Source organism: Benincasa hispida, chromosome 9, assembly GCF_009727055.1.
Source record: "Benincasa hispida cultivar B227 chromosome 9, ASM972705v1, whole genome shotgun sequence".
In the NCBI taxonomy this organism is placed as follows: domain Eukaryota; kingdom Viridiplantae; phylum Streptophyta; class Magnoliopsida; order Cucurbitales; family Cucurbitaceae; genus Benincasa; species Benincasa hispida.
In genome coordinates this window covers 39,103,895-39,124,498 of record NC_052357.1, presented here as the reverse complement: position 1 = coordinate 39,124,498, position 20,604 = coordinate 39,103,895, and the positions used below count along the sequence as shown (strand labels likewise).

Below are 20,604 nucleotides of genomic sequence, written 5' to 3'. Positions count from 1 at the left end.
TCATTTGATTAATTCAATTTTGATGGTCTTATTTAGATTTTGTTGCTAATTTTTTATGTAGTAAAAAAATTATCTAACTTTGATGGTATATCTTAATTACATTAATCATAGAGAAATTTTCAATAGACTTCTATCAACCTCTACCAAATGATAGATCACTGATAAACACTAATAGACTTTTATCAGCGTCTATCTCTGACAGATATTGATAACAAAGTCTATTACAACTATCTAAAAGCAACAAAATTTTCAATAACAATGTCTAGTGTATGTATCATAAACTATCTAAAAGCAATAAAAAAAATTACTGACAACTAGCAACAACAAAATGATTATCTATTGATAGGCAATTGATAGTAGACTATCACTATCTATCACTGATAGACAATGCTAGACTACTATCAATGTTTATCTGTGATTGATAGTGATAACAATGTATATCACAACTATCTAAAAGTAACAAAATTTTTAAATTCAATAGCAGCGTCTAATGTATAGTTGATGGCAACAAAATTATTATCACAACTATCTAAAAGTAACAAAATTTTCATATTCAATAGTAGTGTCTAATGTATAGTTGATAACAACAAAATTATTATCTATTGGTAGATAATTGATAGTAGCCTATCACTATTTATAATGATAGAAAACTACCATTGTCTATCACAGATAGAAAGTGATAGACAACTATCAGTATCTATCTGTGATAGATAATTATCAGTGTTTATCTGTAATAGATAATGATATTGTTTTTTCAATTACCCTTCCATTGTTATGATTATTATTCTAATTATTATTTTGAAACTAGCAACAAAATTACCAAAAACTACTATTACTTCGTCTGTAATTTGGTCTTCTATTGTCTATTATTGTCATTCTAATTAACATTTTTAAACTAGCAATAAAACTATAAATAGAGAAGACATTCAAAAAACTATAAATGGATTGAAGAAAAAGAAAAATGAGAAGAAGAAGGAGGAGAAGAGGAAGATGAGAAGAAGAAGGAGAAGAAGAGGAAGATGAGAACTCCGAAGATAGAGAAGGAGAAAATAATTAAATTTTGCTACTTGTGTAAATTATTTTCCTTATTTTTCTATTTTTGAAAATCCTCCTTAACTATATTAATTAATATATCAAATATAAAATATATCAACTAATTTGTTCTATTTTCAAAGTTTTGATATGATTTATATTTAATTCGGTATATAAATTGTATAATGTATATTTCATATTTTGTATATCGGTTGATTGATAAACCAAATCTAGAGAGAAAGAAAAGTCAAGGATATTGTTGGTATATCAAATATGACATATATCATTCAAAATGTAATATACTTAAAGTATAACATTTGGTATTTTAATTTTATATTGATACTATCATTAGTGTATCAATAATGCATCATCATTTATTCAAAATGCAATACTAAGTATATTACATTGGTGTATCAATAGTTTATAAACATTTATTTGAAATTCAGCTCAAATTTGAGAGTAGTTTATCAATAATATATTAGTAATCATTAAAAATTCATACAAATATATTATTGGTGTATCAGTAGTATATAAACACTCGTTATAAATTCATTTCAAGTATAATATTAGCGTATTAGTAGTATATCAATGTTAATTCAAAATTCAATTCAAGTATAACATTGTATATCATTATTATATCACTACTTCTTAAAAAGGCAATTATCCTAGTATATCAGTAGTAGATAACCACTTGTTAAAAATTCAATTATAATTGTATTATTTGTGTATCGATAGTTTATCAACATACATTCAAAATGATTACCAACCTGAGAAATTGAACCATTATAAGCTAATGATGATGTACTAGAAAATTAATACTCCGAAACAAATGAATAAGAATTCAAATTAAGTTCATGAATAATAACAAGTGCAAGGGCACTTGTTGACTAATAAATTTGGTATAATGACTAGTAAATTTGATATATAATTTGTATAACTAACCCATCTATAAAATATAAAGTATATCAATTGACTAATATATCAAACATAAAGTATATCAATTAATTGATACGTAAAATGTAAAGTATATATATGCATTATTGATATAAATGTTGTTACATCAAAAAGAAAAAAAAAAGTGGAATAATAAAAAACAAGAATTATACTTTTTTTTTATATTTGTAAATTTCATAAAATCATCGTTAGGTTTATAATTTTTGTAGTGTATTTTTTTTTTTTTTTTTACTATTCTTGCAACTACCCCTTAATTCTAAACCAATTGACCTTATAATTAGCCAAATATACCATTCCACATTCTTAATTTCTAAACTATCCAAACATTTAAATTTTTACTTATATAGATTTTATCTCTGTACTATTTAGTATGATTATGTGTACCCCTATTTTTGTATATTTATCTCTCTAAGTTTTATACAAATTAATTTTGTTAATTTATTTCATTTAATTTATTTTGTGATTATGATCGAATAGAATGAAAAGAGTTGCAAGAGATAATTCTCTAAAAATGATAATTAATTACTCTACAATGTTTGTAAATATTGTCTTTCATGCAAGATAATCATTAGACCTTGTTAGATAAGGCTCAAGGTTAAAGAATTTTTTGGTCTTAAATATTCTTACACAAGTGGTTGATCTGGTGAATGAATAAAGTCAAATAAATTCATGAATATTTCATCACTAGCTAGTTGATGATTATCTTGGGTATTAAGTATCTTTACCTAATACAATATTAGTCTAAATTTTTTTTAAAAAAAAAGTTCAAGAAAAATGAGATTAGAATTGAAGATTAATTAGGTAAGCCTATCACAAGATTATGGTCAAATCATAGTCAGAAGAATGGGAAACTTATGTAATGGGATTAATCGATAGAAAATGGAATTGTATCCTAACTCTAAACATCAACTATATTTTTGTAAAATTGTGATGTAAGAGGAAACAAGATGGTGTTAGATATGATCACATCAATAATGAATAGTTATAGTACATCATTATCGAACTCCAATTAAGATATGCAATAGAGATTGCATAGTATTTGTTTTTCAAAATTAGCTACAAGATAACTTTGAAATTATAGGATAGTGGAAAAGTTAGGTTGCAACACACTTCAGGATTTGAGAATGTTTAAGCGTACTTGTTGAAACAAATCCAAAAAGAAATGAAATATGTTCATATGTATGCCTAGGTGTAGAATGTCCCTCAGGAGTAAGAAGACGATCTTTTATACAGTTTTAAATAAAATAAGGTATTTATAGGACAAATATCTTCTTCTTTTTTTTTTTAATTAGGAATGTCATATAAAAGATCACATGATTTCTAATAAGGTGAAATAGTGTTGATCAGTTAGTTCCAAGTAAAGAAGGTAAATAGTTAATCAAAGTTGTTAAAAATTTAATTATATGTGAAGGTCAAAGGAACCTTAGTCATGAATTGGATAAGTTTCACGTAGTTGAAGAGTTATGAGATAACTCAATCTTTACAATGACTTAGTAGTCAAAGTTTTCACATTAGATGAGAAACTAAAAATTGAGGTTTATATCCTCAAAGCCACATTGAGGAATTTTGACAAAGATTTAATAAGTCAAAGTCATGAATTTCGAGATAGAGTTTATATGCATCATCTTGGTCTAGACTTGTAAATCTTCTTGATAAGATGAAACTCATAAGATATAAATGAATCTAAAAAAAATGTATAGATAAAAAGATACAGATCTTCTAATAAGACAAATGGAAAAGGGATAAACCTAATCGGAGAGAGTAGACTATGAGTAAACCTCCTCATTTGTTGCCAAATTAGAGTATTCAAGTATTATTTTATTAATTGCTGCATATATGATATGTAAAATGAATATTTCAAATTCTTTTATGAAAAGAATTCTAAAGAATGCATCCAAATAAATGATATGAGATTTATTTTCAAAGATCAAAAGAAAAAAAAAATGTTTGCAAAATTGTGTAGAAAAAAATGAATTTATTTTTCTTCTAAATATATCTTAAGATATCTCAAATGTTGAGGACATATGATTAATTATCTTCCATGAATAGGAGGTAATTAATGTATGAATGAGACTTGACATTTAATATACAATTGGTTCATTAATATCAACTTATCCAATAGTATGACTATTGTATGAAAATTTAAAAGTTTCTCCAGAAGTATCTCTAAAAAAATTAGAAGTTTTACTTTTGTGTATGAAGCTAAGAATATATCTTTATTGGATATACTCGTTCTCAATAGATTTAAAGAAATCTATGTTAAAGAATATTTTTACACCAAGTGGTGAAAGATGGTATACAAGTTAAAGGTTTTTGCTTGTGAAGCAATAAAATAACTTATATGACTATAATAGTTTCTTAAGGATTTGAAAGGTTTCCATAGGTTATTTAATCTATCACTCTTTATTGTAATAATAATAGTGCAAAGACTAATATTAAGAAAATTAGAAAATACCACTGTTTGGAGAATCACATCGAGAGAGAGAAAACATCGTGATAGTGACTAAGATGACTTTTAATGAATATCACTTTTATTTATATAAAATAACTCTACAAACTAAGATGTTTGAGTCACTTAGAATGTCTACAATTACAAGACATGTCTCATTTTGTTAAGGCGAGTGAGAGAACATGTTAGATATAGAGTAGGAGATTGTCTGCTTCGTTTTTAATCATTTTAATTATAATAAAATTCATACAAAACAACCTTTTTATAATATTTGTCTATATTTGATTGTTGAGATTTGTGTCCTAAAACCCCATTCTAATTTTCAATATCATAGCTAAACTGTGAATTTTGTTTGTAATTTGAATAAAGTTCAAATTTCAAAATATGGTTCACCCAAACAATTTAATTGGTAAATAAGTACTGATATTACAAACTAAAGTATATAACATTTGAAAGAAAAAAAAATTAGTGTGCCTTTTGATTAAAAAAAAAAAACTAACGTTTTTGCTTTTTAAAAAAATTAAGTTGAAAAAGACTGTCATCATATGAATATTATTATAATTAAAATGTTTTAAAAAAAAATGAAACATAGACAAATTTTTAATTCCAATTCGAATATGGTTGGATTAATTGATTCATACAAAATTGGTGAAACTATAACAATCTTCTCTAAAATCGGAAAAAAAAAAAAAAAAAAAGTTAAACGGTCGTTTTTGTAGTTATATTTTGAGCTTTGTTTCATTTTGGTTCATCTATTTTTAATTATTCAGTTTTAATCCCTGTCATTTCAAGAATCTTAAAATTAATCCATGCACTTTCAATAACTCTTAAAATTACCTCAAAGTTAATTTTAATAAAAAAAAAATGTTAAATAATGACAATAATGTTCAAGCAAAAAAAATACTATATAAATATTTCTTCACAATAGATAAAGAGCGATGCTCATATAGACCTTTTTTTCGTGGACAACATCAACAATAAACTAAGTGCATTGACTACTTTTAAGATTTATTAAAAGAACAAAAACAAAAATTGGACAAGAGAAAGTCCAAAAATAAAAATGAAATAAAATCCAAAAAACAGATACCAAAATGATAATTTAAGCAAAATAATGAGTGATTACTTCCTATCTTATCTTTTATGTAGTTCTACCAACATATGGAGGTGAGAGCCTGACTTTTTAATTGAGAAAGCATGCATTAATTAGTTGAGATACATTTAAGTTGGACATATTCCCCTCGTATCTTCATAGTCTAGTAGTTGCCTTTGCATCATAGGACTAATTTCATCTTCTCTATATAGAAGAAATGGTTTGCTCAACGTTCCTCTTGGGTATATAGCTTACCTTTAAATACGTGTCTGAATTAGCCTTATTACAAGTAGGATACTATTGAGCTTTATGCCTGAAAAACTATATAATACTGTTGTAAAACAATGAAAAGTTTTCAAGACATGTACGCTCAAATTATTCAAGGACCTAAAATCTAACTATGCAGTGAATTTAGGAGGAATATCTAATTTAAATAGAAGTCAATGTAACCTTATATACAAGTAATCTATTGGCATGTATGGGAATGATTCTAAAATGGTTAAAATCACTTGTCATTTTTCAAATGACTCAGAAACTGCTTTTAATTTTTCAAAATCAAATTTAATAGTCTAAAATATATTTAGAAGTGTAAAATTAATCATTGAATTGATCTTGAGTGATTAAAAATGTATTTCAGAATATGATAAAAATGATTTTAACAAATTCAAACATATTCCTACACACGTACTATTTCAATTAAGACTATAAAGGAAGGAATCAGAAGTTGACCTCGAACATGAAAAGTGGTTGATCAACTCCTACCTCCTGGGATGCCTTTAATGAGAGACTGCTGCCAAAAGCTCTGTTCCCTGTATGGTATGTCATGAAAGAGAAAAAATAGCACAAAAACAAAAACTTCCTTCCTCTACCATTAACTCACTTGTCATATTATATACACTAATATGAAAATGGGAAAAACTGCCCATAAATTAATGGAAAGAAAAAAAAACAATTGGAAATATGACAAGAGGTGAAAGGATGAAGAAACTGACAGAACAAAGAAATGACTAAAAGGTGACCACTTTCCTTCCCTCTAATTTACCCACTTGGTCACCAAGCCACAATATCTGAGTGAAAATGAGCTTTTAATGGGCTTTAACATATATATAACCTACCAAACTTTGTGCAAAAGAGGAGAATTAGCTCACTCTGAATCTGAAGATTTGTCAGAGGCATCTTCCTCCAACTCTCATGGAGGACTTGGAGAAATTGAGGATTTTTCAGTTCCACGCACATTATATTTCTCGTAAACTTTATCACGATTTTCTGACCACCAACTCTCTGCTTGGTGCTCCCCAAATCGTCTCCGACTGCACGTAAATTTGCATCAGTAATAAACATTTCGTTGATTTAAGCAATCAAAGATGCAGCTTAGATCAAAACAACTCACTACAATCCAAAGCATTGTCGTAACAGATATCTGAAAACTATCGGAAACTTCATCCTTGAATCATAACAAACTTTGTTTCATTGTTCTGTTTCAGGAAGAATTAAGCCAATGAAAACTACCTTTTTGTTTCAGTTCTCAAAATTTAGCTATGATTTCAAAATATACTTTCAGAGTAGATTAGAAAACAAAGAAAAATGATAATATATATAAGCATAATTATTAAAAACAGCAGACAAAAAAACAAAACCATTATCAACGACCCTTCATTACTAGAATATTATGGTTAGAAAAATTTTGTGCCTATTGCATGGAAATATTAAAAATCTCACTGTCCAAATTAGTACACAAGCTAACCATCCTAGGGGTCTTAAAGGTTTCAAAAATTGTTCCAAATATTTGCAGAGGATGTCTATATAATGAAATAAATCATCTGTCCATTAAATACTGGAAAACGATAATATTTTTAAGAAATGATGGAAGGTTATGCAAATTCCCACATGTTTCATCCATATTTTTTTTGTCTCCGAAGTTCTATCTTGAGGCCTAGCACCACCAAATGAGTTCCAAAAAAAAGAGGGATTACCTGAAGCGCACACGTTTAAGATCTCTAGTTCCATTACGAAGTGCCGTCAAAGTTATGTAGACACCAGGTTCATATTGCTCAATCCATTCAGCCTCAACTTGATTGTCATTTCCTGGCAATGCAGAACTTCTTGACCTTGTGTTACTCTCACTATCCAGTAAAGGACCCGAGCTATCAGGTCCCTCTGACATGCTGCTGCTGCGGCGGCTTTCCCAAACCCCTCTATTACCATAAGAGAGTCTAACATCTGGATCGTCATCTATCCCATCTGAGGGAAATCGCCCTGGCTCTGAGGCTGAGTTAGTTTCATTACTTGCAGGGAATTCTCCAGATGAATTACCTAGACCTTGAATTCCGTTACTCAAGGAATAATCAGTTGCAACTGAAGAAGCCAAGGACAAGGAGCTGTGTGAATCTGATTCTGAAAGACGCTCTCCATTGGAAGCTAAATGGTGGGCACCATTTTGCTCCATTCCATTTGGAACAAACAATGGCCTCATGTTTTCAGAGTCATTAATTCCAGGAAGGCCCATTTTTACTCCATCAGGTAACCTTTCGGCCATATGTTTAATCTGGAAATAATATTAGAACTTGATGAGAATTACAGTAGAAGAATGTGAAGATGTTAAGTTCCCATAGAATATTTCTAAACAAAATAATGATCACTGGTTGGATAAGGATTGTCTCAGTCAGAAAGAAGAAAAATGAGAGCAGAATAAGTTTATTAGCAAAATTAGCCATCTGAAGGAACCTAGTTCTCAAAATTTTATTCAGAAATTTTTCTTGTTATGCAAACTATACTCACACACACATACTCTAATTGGAATCCTGATGAGTTTCTTTCTTTTGTATCATAATAAAATTTGACAGACCAACAACCTCAAGATGCCATTTTTGGACCAAAAACAGTTCATGCATAACAGTGAAGGTCAAAATAGACCATCATGCTTCATGAAAATATAATAATGATAAAGCATAGAGGCAAGATACTCGATAGTAAAGATAATGACTGCATATCTGAGATCAACCTGAGCAGTTAGTGATGTAATAACTTCTTTTGCCGCTTTGGATTTAGCAGATTCCTCTGCAGCCAATGTAATAGCTTCTTGTGCTTTCTTCTCTGACTTCCTAAGTTCTGATTCTTGAAGTTCACATCTCTTCCTCAGGCTCTCAACCTAATGGTTTAGAGAAAGATAAACAACCCAATTAATTGCCGTCCAGATTTAGCTATAACAAGCTACGTATCCTTTCCTTTTACAATTCGAAGTGAAAGGAAACTGACAAAACAAGGAATTAGGTCAGTACCTGTGCACGCAGCATTAGAACCTCTTGATTTAAAAGTTCGTTTGTTTTCTTCAAGCTATCCGCTATACCTTTGGAGAAGGAAAGTCCTGATGCTGTAGGAATAGGTGTAGCAGACCTTGGCGGACTAGATCTCCTTGACAAAGGTGACACAGATCTGGAATTTACTCCATTAGCCATAGGAATTGGCTTGGGAGCTAGTCTCCGCATATCAACCGTGTTTGGACCATCTTTGAGTTGAAGAAGAGTGTGTGCTTGAGTGGGGCGAGCAATGGAGAATGTATCTGTTCTCTTCCCTTGCTTGGCAGCTTTACTATCGAGTTGTTTTATCAGATCCATATTTGAAAGTGCTGTTTTAGGAGGTCTTGTGTCACTTTTGTCCAGCTTGTCCCTGTTCTCACCTGACAGGCGGGGTACAGCATTTTTCCGGTAATTAATTCCAGATTCTGATGCCTTGCTCAATTTGGCATAACAAGAATCACATACACGATAAGATTTCCTAGGAGTAGGAGCCAGTGCAGCTCTTAATGCTTTTTTGGAACTACACGAGTGGCAGTGCACAAGCCCACAGTTGTAACAGTTGTGCCTCTTTCTTGTGAAACCAAATGCCTGTCTACAAGCAGAGCATTGTGACTGCTCTGTACCTGACAATGATTTGTGTAGACAAATAGCTGCAGAGTAGTTCGAACCACAAGCAATGATTTTGACATGTTTATCCTTCAAAGATTCAACCAAAGTTGGTGATTTCCGATCCTCAATGTCTCCATGGCCTAACCTCCCATTTGCACCCTTTCCCCAAGTATAAACCTCATTTTTGGAGGTAAGTACCATCACGTGATATGCACCACAAGCAACCTCTTCAGCACACTCCCCGGAAAGTTTATCTTCCACCAAACATGGTTGCTTTCCATCAGCATGGGGATTTCCAAGTTGACCATAAACTGAACTTCCAACTGTGAAAACTTGTCCTGATGTTGTCAATCCAACAGTTATGCTGTGACCACAAGCAATTTTATGAAAATTGTGGTCAATTAGTGCAGGAACACATGTAGGTTTAAGCCGGGGTTCCTTGTCTCCATGTCCTAAACGATTCTTATCACCATCACCCCATGTAAATAATTTTCCTGATGAGATGCTGGTACTAGATTGTGTCATAATAACTTCAACCACAGCAGCAGTATGCCACACTCCACATGCAACAGCAATTGTCCTCAAGCCTGTTAAGGATTCCACTTCTCTCGGATATGAAATGCTTTTTTTGTCACCATGACCCAAAACCCCAAAAGTACCATCGCCAAATGTGAATAGTTGCCCCATAGATGAGAGCAATGCTGTATGCCACGGACCACATGCTACAAATGCAATTTGAAGCCCCTCAAGAATACCTGAGATTCTCTTTGGCATCCAATGGCTGACATCAGTTCCATTACCAAGAAGCCCGGCATTATGTACACCATCTCCCCAAGTATAAAGTTCCCCGTCCATAGTAACAGCACAGGTATGGAACTCTCCACATGCCACAAGATCAACTGTAGTAGCTGCCAAGGCTTCAACAAGGCGAGGTTGTGTTACATCCTTCCCCATTCCCAGGCCAAGCCTTCCTCCAGACTCCTCACCCCATGTAAACACCTCCCCTTGCCTTGTGACTATGGCAGAATGCCTGACACCACAGGCTATATGTTGTGCATCTAGAACAATATTGGACTCCAGTGGCTTTGGAAGTAGAACATCTGTCCTTGAGCTCATGTTAATAGCTCTATCAGCCCCAGGCTTCATAAAATTATCACTAATAACCTCACCCCATATGTATATATCTCCTAGAGCATCACAGTCATCTGGTGTAGAGCCATGACTGGAGGAGCTAGGAGCACTTGAAACACTTACTCGAAAAATATCTGAACTAGATCCTTTCGCTTGCATATTTGTCTGGTTCAATGGTACATGTGACCTTGTAGGGTCCTCAGACCTAACGCTTGCTGGAGATTTATTTGGACTAAAACTAGCACAGACCTCAGGAGAGCTGATATCTCTAGCAACACTATTGCAGCTGTCACTTGGGCTACTTGAAGTTAAGTCACTGTTGTCCTGAAATAAATCCAAGAGCATTGATATAGGAATACACAAGAAAACTTTATAATGACTTTTTATGGCATCAGCACCTAAAATTCTGAACTTAACAGCAAGAGAAGTGACAGTAACTAAAATATTCGACTCACTCATACAATACAAATGCGATAAATTTTGCCAAACATCCTAGACCCAATGGCTCAATGACACAGATCTTCATTTCATACAAAAAGAATATTTAACATCTCATGAACATTAACGGACCAACAATTATAGAATGTCAGAAATCATTGGATTTTCAAATAAAATATACATAGGTTTGAAAAACGTCCAGCTCATTGGATTTTTAATACCGAGACAAATGCAGAAAATTTTGGACAGCATCATAAACCCACTGACATAACAACAGTACCAACCTCACTAATGAATGACAACGTATGTCCCATCATAAAAGATTAATGACAGTTTTTATTAATCATTAGTACAGGAGCAGAGTTGTTATCAGAGAGTCAATTATAATGGTCTCCATGAGCTTTCCAAGCTAAAATGTGCAAATTGTTTAACATTATTGAACACATGGAGCATGCATGTTTAACTATTAAACAATTCCAAGTAGACAGATTACATCTTGATAGAGGCCTCCATCATTCCATCCATCAATCTTAGAACGCCCACCATCACCAGAACCTATTAATGCTTTCAGACCCGCTATCCAAATTTCAGCCTCGACCTTATCCTTACAAATCTGAAAAGCCAGAACATATTGAAATTACATAAAAAAAAATTAGAAGCAATGACTGCTGATTACAAAAAATAAGATTGTTCATCACCAACCAGATCAAGAGATCGTTTTCCATTGTTGTAAATCAGAGAAAATGACAAATAATCCTTCTCGGGTCGTAGATATCGTTGGAACACAGCCTGACACAATTGAAGTACACATGTATCAAGTTTGACCACTATCATCAAAAAAAAATTTATGTGAAGAGTGAAAAAAAAAATCATCGATCTTACAGTTCTTTGTCCAGGAATAATTCTTGATACAGAAGCTAATTTCAAACTCTTTTCACCAGAAGTTGAAATCCAAATTAAAGATAACTCATCCTGCAATTTCAATTAACTGAAAATCTATAACTGTGATAAACACGTCAGATAAGTCATGGCAAAGCTACATGCAAGCATGAGCATATAAACCAGACATCAAGCGTTTTGATTGACATTAACCTCAAACGCTTGATCTCTACATAGATTGGCTCCAGTATCAACAAATATTGCATTTAAAAATATTCATCCTCAAGTGAAATGAAAACACGGTTACTTTTACAATAAAAAAAAAGTAGATATAAGAAAAGGTGAAATGGAAATCAGATTGGATAAGAAATTCAAAACCGTGCAAAAGGAAATATCAAGACAAACAAGCCCATGTGGCCCCCATATTTTATGCATACATATTCTGTTGTTTTTCAATTTAAAAGATGAAAGAAAAAGAAGGAAATATCTCTTAAATGTTCCAATGAGGCAAGTTATCATTGCTTCCAGTTGATTATACTTTAGCACAAAATTTGATTACTATTTTTTTGCTTCCCCCTTTAATTCTTTTGGCTCCTATGATTTTCAACAAATTGTATTCTTCAAAATTCAATCTACCAGTTGCACATTCAATAGTTTTCTTGGGAAATCCACTGGCCACCAACTTTCACGAGGCAAACCATTGTTCTTTAATGATTCAACACTTGCAAACTCTCCCTCCAGGAAACTGATCATTGCCCTCCAATCACCTCTTATAACTACCAATTCACCCATTTTAGATGCCACTTTTCCTTCCTTCTTACACTTCTTCCTTTGTGGTTTTCTACTCCTTCCTTCTTGTACTTCTTCCTTTCTAATTTTCTAACTCAGTTGTTCATGTTTCAGATTCCTTCCCAAATATACAACATCCAAGGTAAGAGGGTTTTCATGAAATCTCAAGGTTGTTTCATCAGAAAAGCTTCCATGAACACATTCATCTCTTCCAACCAACAATCTTGAAGAGTGGCTTACTACAATTACAACACGAATCTTCCATTGTTTGATCTCTATGACAATTTTGGCCACAATCAAACAACAAAACTTATCTTTGATCCCTATGCTTGTTTCCAAGCACAAGTATGTCGATAGTATTGCTAGCACATTGTATAAATAGCATCGAGTGATCATAGATGAACAAGGAATAATAAAGATTGAGATTAAAAGCATTACCCTTCTCAACAAACCAACAGTCATTTTCAACGATAAAGATTAAGAAAAATCATATTTTATCTTTACAGTTAGTTGAATTATTCATATTTAATTTTAAATGTTTAATAGTGTCATATTAAGTTTGAACTTGAATACTTAGTAAAATTAACACTCTTCACAGGAGAATTGGCCTAAACTAGGGCAGTACTGTGGTTTCGGCCGGGGGGAGGGATTATTTAGGGACTTTAGCTGGCAATCCAGGTTGTTTCCCACTCAATACTAAAGCTTATTCCCCATTGTCTCATTGGCCAACCTTGACCCCTGTAATTTTGAGATTCTATCTAGTATTCAAAGTTTGCCTCAATTTCTACTGCTCTAGCGACCCACACCTTATCAATGATTTTCCTCTAGATGTCGAGCCAGCTGCAGTGCCTTAACACAGTTTGTGGAGCAACTAACTTTGTGCTTGAGTGGTATTCCATTCCTAATTGAAACTCATCTACTGATTCTTCAGCATCAGTAAATTCAAACCTCTATTATTGTGGGTGACTGGGTGCCACTGGCAGTTTTTCTTTTTTTTTTTTATTGACATTTTCTATCGTAGTCTGATCATTTTAATGCTGACTTCGGACTTTCCAAAACCACTCAATTTTGTGGGTGGATTTTTTTTCTTTGTGGATTTGAATATGTTTTTGGTTGACTTAAAGGTGTTTTGTTAGTTAGATATATGATTTATTGGTTTGCTTATAAGAAAATTTCGTTGAGGATGAAATTAATTTTATCATTTATCCAAATATATGATTCAATTTGATGAAACTAAAATTGACTTACTCATCAAAGTAAGAATGGCAGGCCACAAATGCAGATAACAATTTATTTAAAATAAATAAAATAATTAAATCAAACTCACATTAGAAAGTCTAAATGGACAAAATTTTGGTTTCCCTTTACGACCATACTTGAGGAGTTGAGAACCCTTCTTCAAAGCAATTAGTGCCTGCAAATTATAAAAGAATAGGAGTAAAGAGTCAAAAGATTGTAAGCGTAGACAGCGTTAGTAAAATTAAATGCAAACCACAGTACTCGAAACTAATTAAGTTTCACAAAGGTCTTTTTCTGATAGTCATCAACTTGAAAGAGATTGCACTGACATTGCAGCAAACATGAGATTTAAAAGAAGTTATCACCTGCAAATATCAGTTCATTTTGACACGAATGACTAGCAAAACAAACCATTAAAATTCAACACAGCGAGTAACTGCCCGTTTTATTTATTTATTTATTATTATTATTATTATTTTAGTTTACCTTTATGTGCATTCTAAATTAATGAAGAAGCAACAAACGAATATGAACAAACGTTTCTGATTATTATATATTCTTTAACTTTTTCCTTCCCACTTTTGGCAGGACTCAAAAAACATTACTATTTAGGGATCTGAAATCCATCGTATAGTAATCACAGGTGCACAATTCCAGGAAATGGTTTCGGAAAATTCGCAGTACACTATGAGAACAATTTCGGCTCTAAAGAATGTCTATAAGTAACGCAGTATAGTTCAAATAATCGAAAAACAGCAGCAGTTACGAAACCAAATTGGAAGGTAAAATTCCCCTAAACTCAGAACAGTACACCAACAAGCTTCAAAATGAGAAGAAAAAGATAGAATTCAAAGCTAAACCACAGAACTCTGAAATGTTCCCACACTAATGTCGAATGAAAAATTAGAAATCGAGACCTGCTCAGTGTCACGGTTGGCATTCCCGTAGCTAACAAGATCTGCCATTCCATGTGAGAGATTCACCGAACATCCACCACCCTCGCCGAAAAGTAGCCTGAGCTCCGGTCATCATCTACGCCGACTACCTCATCCATACATGAACATCGTCGATTACAACACACACAAAACCATCTCTCTCAAGGAAAACATCATTTCTCCCTTCCTCCTAAGCTTCCAGATCTATCAATCACCTGCAAAAGCTAAACCACAGCATCTCCATTCCAAGTAAAGCCAAACCACAGGACATCTACTCCAACTCTCCGGCAAAGAAACAGAGATTTCTGCCGGAAAAGGAAGAGTATGACGGCAAACCGCCGGGATGATAGGGGAAAAAGAGGATTATCGGACGGAAAACGTGCTGACGACGGAGCTCCGGCGGAGAGGAAAGAGAGAGGGAGAGGAGAGAGAATCAGAGTCTGAAGTTTGTCAAACAGGAAAAAAGTACAGAGTCAAAGACGAAAACAAAATTGATATATTTAAAAATTGTTTTAAAAAATATTTTTTTAATTAAAGTTTTGTTTTTTTCTTTTCTTTTGGTTGCTTTGGCATCGACTGGGAGCGGAAAAAGGAAACAAGAAAACATTTCCAAAGTAAAGATAGTGGAAATTGTTTTTTTCTTAATTAAATAAACATTTGATAATAATAATATGAAAAAAAAAATTACTTTTTTTATCTCTAGGTTTACATCTCCATTTTGTTTTGTATCTACGTTCAAATGGTTGTAGTTTAATTTTGATTTTGATTTTAATTTAGTTTTTAAATTTGGTTAAGATTTGAATTCTGTTTCGATTTCATCTTTAAAGTTTTAAGTTTTATATTTTTAAATTCAATTTTTCACTAAATACACATTTTCTTTCCATATTAATATTGATTAATTAATTTAAAATAATAATAACTAATTAAAGTTTACTATTTTTTATCATTATCAAAATTAAATTTAAATTTTCACTCCATACTTATTTTAAATTTATAAATAGGTATTAACGTTAATGATTAAAAATGAATATTTAATAAAAGGTTGAGGTTTAAAATGTAAATTTTGAAATCTAGAAGAAAATAAACTTTAAATTTTAAGAGTAAAATAATAATATTTTGAATTTTATAAACTAAATTGAAATGTAACTCAAAATTTAATAATCAAAATTTATAGCATTTAAAATCTAAAAATTAAATAAAAAATAGGAAAAAAATATTTCGTTTCCTAATAAATGGATTAAATTAAAAAACAACAATAATAATATTATTTACGTTGGTTTGGGGTTTGGGGGAGGGAAGCACGTTGGTGAGTGAGATGAGCTTTGGTGAAGGATTTTATGCAATGTGGGCCCAATAATAATTATTGATTATATTATTTTGAAAAAAGTGCATTGTATAGGTTTCAATTTGGGTTTATTTTATTTTATTTTTAATTTCATCCAACTAAACCTAAGACTTTTATATATATAAATAAATATATATATAAATTAAAGATTAAATTATTTTAGAAAAAATGAAATAATTTGATAATCAATTTGGACGAAGTTCGGCTCAAAAGGTACTTATGAACCCTGGAAAATGGTTTTGTACCGATGTCAACAAACATAGGCACGAAAGGTCGAGAAAGAATCCGAAAAGTACGAACTTTGGACATCTACAAGTCGAAGTCTGCTATGACTTAAATTTTGGACGAAGTTTTCTTCAATAGCTACTTAGGAACCGTGGAAAGTAGTTTTGTACCGTTGCGGACAAACTTAGGCACAAAGGGACGAGAAAGAGTCCAAAAAGAACGAAGCTTGGAATTCTCCAAGTGAAAGTTTGCTATGACGAAAAATCTTAACGAAGTTTGGTTCAAAAGGTACTTATGAACCCTGGAAAGTGGTTTTGTACCATTGCGGACGAACTTTGGCACAAAAGGTCGAGAAAGAGTCCGAAAGGAACGAACTTTAGATTTTTACAGGTAGAAGTCTACTATGACTAAAAAATTTGGAAGAAGTTTAGTTCAAAAGGTACTTATGAACCCTGGAAAATAGTTTAGTCTGCTATGACTAAAAATTTGGACGAAGTTCGGTTCAAAAGGTACTTATGAACCATGGAAAGTAGTCTTGTACCATTGCGGATGAACTTAGTCAAAATAGGTTGGAAAAGAGTCCGAAGAGAACGAACCTTGGATTCCTACGAGTGGAATTCTGCTACGACTAAAAATTTGGACGAAGTTTGGTACGAAAGGCACTTATGAACCGGGGAAAGTAGTTTGGTACAATTGTGGATGAACATAGGCACAAAAGGTCGAGAAAGATTCCGAAAAGAATGAACTTTGGATTTCTACAAGTGGAAGTCTGCTATGACTTAAAATTTAGACGAAGTTTGGTACAAAAGGTACTTCTGAACCCTAGAAAGTAGTTTTGTAGCATTGTGGACGAACTAAGGTACAAAAGGTCGAGAAAGAGTTCGAAAAGTACGAACTTTGGATTTCTACAAGTGGACGAACTACGACTCAAAATTCTGGATTTCTCAGAATAATTTTTTAGTATATTTTAATCGATTTTTATTTTAAAAAATGTTTAAATAAAAATGAATTTTTTTTAAAAAAAAATATCAAATCAATCCAAACCGTCTTTCACTCTATATAAGAGCAAGTTTGTTGTTTTTTTTTTCTAAAATTATCTTCTCAATGAATCACAAGATTTCCGATATGTCATGTAATCAATGGAGTTTCATAAAAGACAATTCAAGAACTTAATTTTGTTGAAATAGATCATTTCGAGGGACTGTTATGCAAATCTTTTAGAAGACTGTTGTTGAGGGTGAGGGTTATCATCCAAATATAATAACCACCTCTCTCCCATTTGCTACAGTATTTACTATTTTTATCTTTATTTTTTTTTTATTATTATTTACTACCATGGTTACTATTTTCTTCTCAAACTAAAATAATTTACACATCAAACACATACTATTATAATCAAACTAAAATAATCTACAACACAAACACAAACTATAATAACTCAGCTATAATAATCATGACTATAATAACTAACTCATTGCCTCAAACGCTCCCTTAGGATATTTTTGTTTCATAGATTTTATCATGATTTTTTAGATATATATTTAATATTATTGATTGTTTCATAGGATTTCACTATATAAAATTTAAGATATTATTATTTATGAAACTTTAAGATAACCTGAGTTATCTAATACCTTTTAGGTGGGATTTTTAGTTTAAAAAATATATATATAACCCAATTAATTCGTTAATATTAATTAATCAACGACAATTATTTTAAGTAATTGTTAGATGTTATTATATTACTTGGACTTGAAAATTTTAATTAGTACATTGATTATTATTATTATTATTATTTGCAAAGATCTCGAATTGCGGTAAAGTGCACATTGGACCTCATAGCCTAAGATCAAGGCACAATCAAAAAACAAATAAAGGAATGAAGAAAATAACAAACAAAAAACCATCTAAGCACCCACTACTCAAGACAAAAAATCTCAAGGAGAAGAGCCCTCTCGAGTCCCCTTGATAGAGGCTCCAAACCATTTAAAACAACAAAGAAACACCTATAATATAACTAATCACTTGAGGAGGACACAAGGTAACCCCATAGACACAAATTAAAAAGATCTCAAGCGATTACCCGCATTAAAATAATAAATCCAATTGAACTCAATACCACAACAAGAGATCTTGTGAGAACACCTTTCCCACAAAGAGTATATCCCCAAGACAATCTGATTAAAAGGGCAATCAAAGAATAAATGATCTTTAGACTTAACTCAACAATTACATATAACACATACACTAAGGGTATCAAAACACCACCTATTAATGTCAAACCGAGCATAGCTAATATTTTTAACTTTCAGACATTAATTATTGTGCATTTTGAGTAAACAACTCTAGGGTTCCAACTTCTAGGAACGAAGCACATGCAAATACCATAATTATTGTCCATATTCAAACACAAACAATTAAAACTCAAACATTTAGGCTCTATTTGATCATTTCATTTTTTGTTTTTGAAAATTAAACATATTTCCTTCCCATTTCTTACTATGATTTACATATTTCTTAAGTACAATAATTGAATTCTTAGTCAAAATTTAAAATGAGTTTTTAAAAGCTACTTTTTCCAGTTTTCAAATTTCGACTTGGTTTTTAAAATCATTGATAAAAAGTAGATAATAAAAAAAAAAACTTAAAGGCACAAATAGTATTTATAGACTTAATTTTTAAAAATAAAAAATTAAAAACGAAATCATGGTCAATAAATTTACGATAATATTCATACCTATAAAACAACAGCTAAGTATAATTTAGCTCAATGCAGAAATTCATAGTAAACATTAAATTTCCGATTTTCGATTTTCGATGATTACTTATTAGCTATAATAATTTTTTAAAAAATAGATTATAATAATGTACTTTTTAATATAAAACAGTACTCAGAGAACCATTTGAATAATTGTTGTTAATTTTAATATTTACCATTAATTTTAGAAGTTCTAACTTTTAAATAAGATGGTATGTTTGTGCTGTTTTACTTGTATTAAATGAGTGTGAAAAAGAGAAGTTAAGAAACAACAAGGTACCTATTTCATATCTAATTGAGAATGGATCATTTGATGATCAATTGTATTTTAGTTTTTGGTTTTTAATTCTTAAAAACAGCTCTATTTGATATCTAATTGAGACCATGTTTACTAATCTATTTGCTTTTTTATTTTCTTTCAAATTTTTTATAATTGTTTACATCTTTTTTAAGTAAAAGAGTTGAATTTTTATTCAAGTTACAATAACAAAAACTACTTTTTTTAGTGTTTAAAACAAGACGTGATTTTTTAAAATATTGGTAAAAAGTAGGTAACAAAACAAGAAACTTAGAGGTGAAATGAGTATTTATAAACTTAATTTTCAAAAACTAGAAACCAGAGATTAAACAGTTACTAATTGAATTCTTGAGTTTTCTGTTTTTCAATTTTAAAAATTTTTTGAAAATGGTTAAGAAAATTAAAAAAACCTATTTTCAAAAACCATTTTTGTTTTAAAAAACGCATATGGTTCTTTGAACTAATGTTAAAGTTGCTATCATCTTTTCAGGTCTTGGGTTCAGTTCTCTTAAATTTCAAATCTTTCACTTTTATTTAATTTCATTTTATAATGTAATGGCAATCTCTATTGTTTTTTACATATAAAAATAAATGACAAATAATGTCAAAAATATTTTCTTGTTTTACCTTTTATATTCACATCAATTCTCATTTTTCATTTTAACAAGGATATATTATTTTTTTTAAAATTTCAAAAATTCAAAGTTAAAATGATTGAAAAATATGAATAACCAATTTCAATATTTAAAACTCGTTCCTTCCTAAAAGAGTGTGTTTTCTAAAAATGACCCAATAAAAATAGACGGATATGCTTTTCTTCAAAGGATATTAATAAACTAAAACTAAAACTATTATTATTTTCTTTTATTTTGTCATTATGTTTATTTTTCTTAATTTCATTTGTGATTAATTCATGTATTTAAAATATGATAATGTTTTGTCACTATGGAATTTATATAAAAAAAAAGGTTAAATTAAATATATAATTTTATAATTATGTATATTAAATAGAAAATTACTGAAAAATAATTTGATTTTATCATTTTTTTAAAATATAAAATTAAAAAACCGTCAAAAACTTATATTGATTTTTTTAAAGCGGAAAGCAAAAATACAATTAGCAAACGTGTTTTTTTA

General features: G+C 30.8%; 1 protein-coding gene across 8 annotated transcripts; it reads right to left on the bottom strand.

The window, feature by feature from the left end:
• Positions 1-5,480: 5,480 nt before the first annotated feature.
• Positions 5,481-15,328, bottom strand: LOC120085917 (PH, RCC1 and FYVE domains-containing protein 1-like). 8 transcript variants are annotated; one of them, XR_005484077.1, is made up of 11 exons: positions 14,824-15,328; positions 13,995-14,081; positions 11,882-11,971; positions 11,702-11,788; positions 11,493-11,612; positions 8,804-10,885; positions 8,527-8,673; positions 7,499-8,070; positions 6,674-6,835; positions 6,255-6,334; positions 5,481-5,846 (listed from the first exon to the last, which is right to left on the bottom strand). XR_005484077.1 is itself a non-coding variant. In XM_039042229.1 (10 exons), exons 1-9 carry the CDS (start codon positions 14,869-14,871, stop codon positions 6,715-6,717), a joined length of 3,354 nt encoding a protein of 1,117 aa, XP_038898157.1. In that variant the 5' UTR covers positions 14,872-15,328; the 3' UTR covers positions 5,481-6,334; positions 6,674-6,714. The 8 variants fall into 8 exon arrangements, 3 of the variants coding, with proteins under 3 accessions (XP_038898157.1, XP_038898158.1, XP_038898156.1); XR_005484076.1 differs by having other exon boundaries at positions 5,481-5,838; XR_005484079.1 differs by having other exon boundaries at positions 5,481-5,780.
• Positions 15,329-20,604: the final 5,276 nt, after the last annotated feature.

What these genes read in the sequence shown, in the direction of transcription:
- LOC120085917 (XM_039042229.1), bottom strand. Translation starts at nt 14,871, where the DNA reads ATGGCAGATCTTGTTAGCTACGGGAATGCCAACCGTGACACTGAGCAG. An exon ending in CCAACCGTGACACTGAGCAG is followed by an intron (nt 14,082 to 14,823) that starts GTCTCGATTTCT and finishes TATAATTTGCAG; the next exon opens with GCACTAATTGCTTTGAAGAA. An exon ending in ATGGAGGCCTCTATCAAGAT is followed by an intron (nt 10,886 to 11,492) that starts GTAATCTGTCTA and finishes GATTTATTTCAG; the next exon opens with GACAACAGTGACTTAACTTC.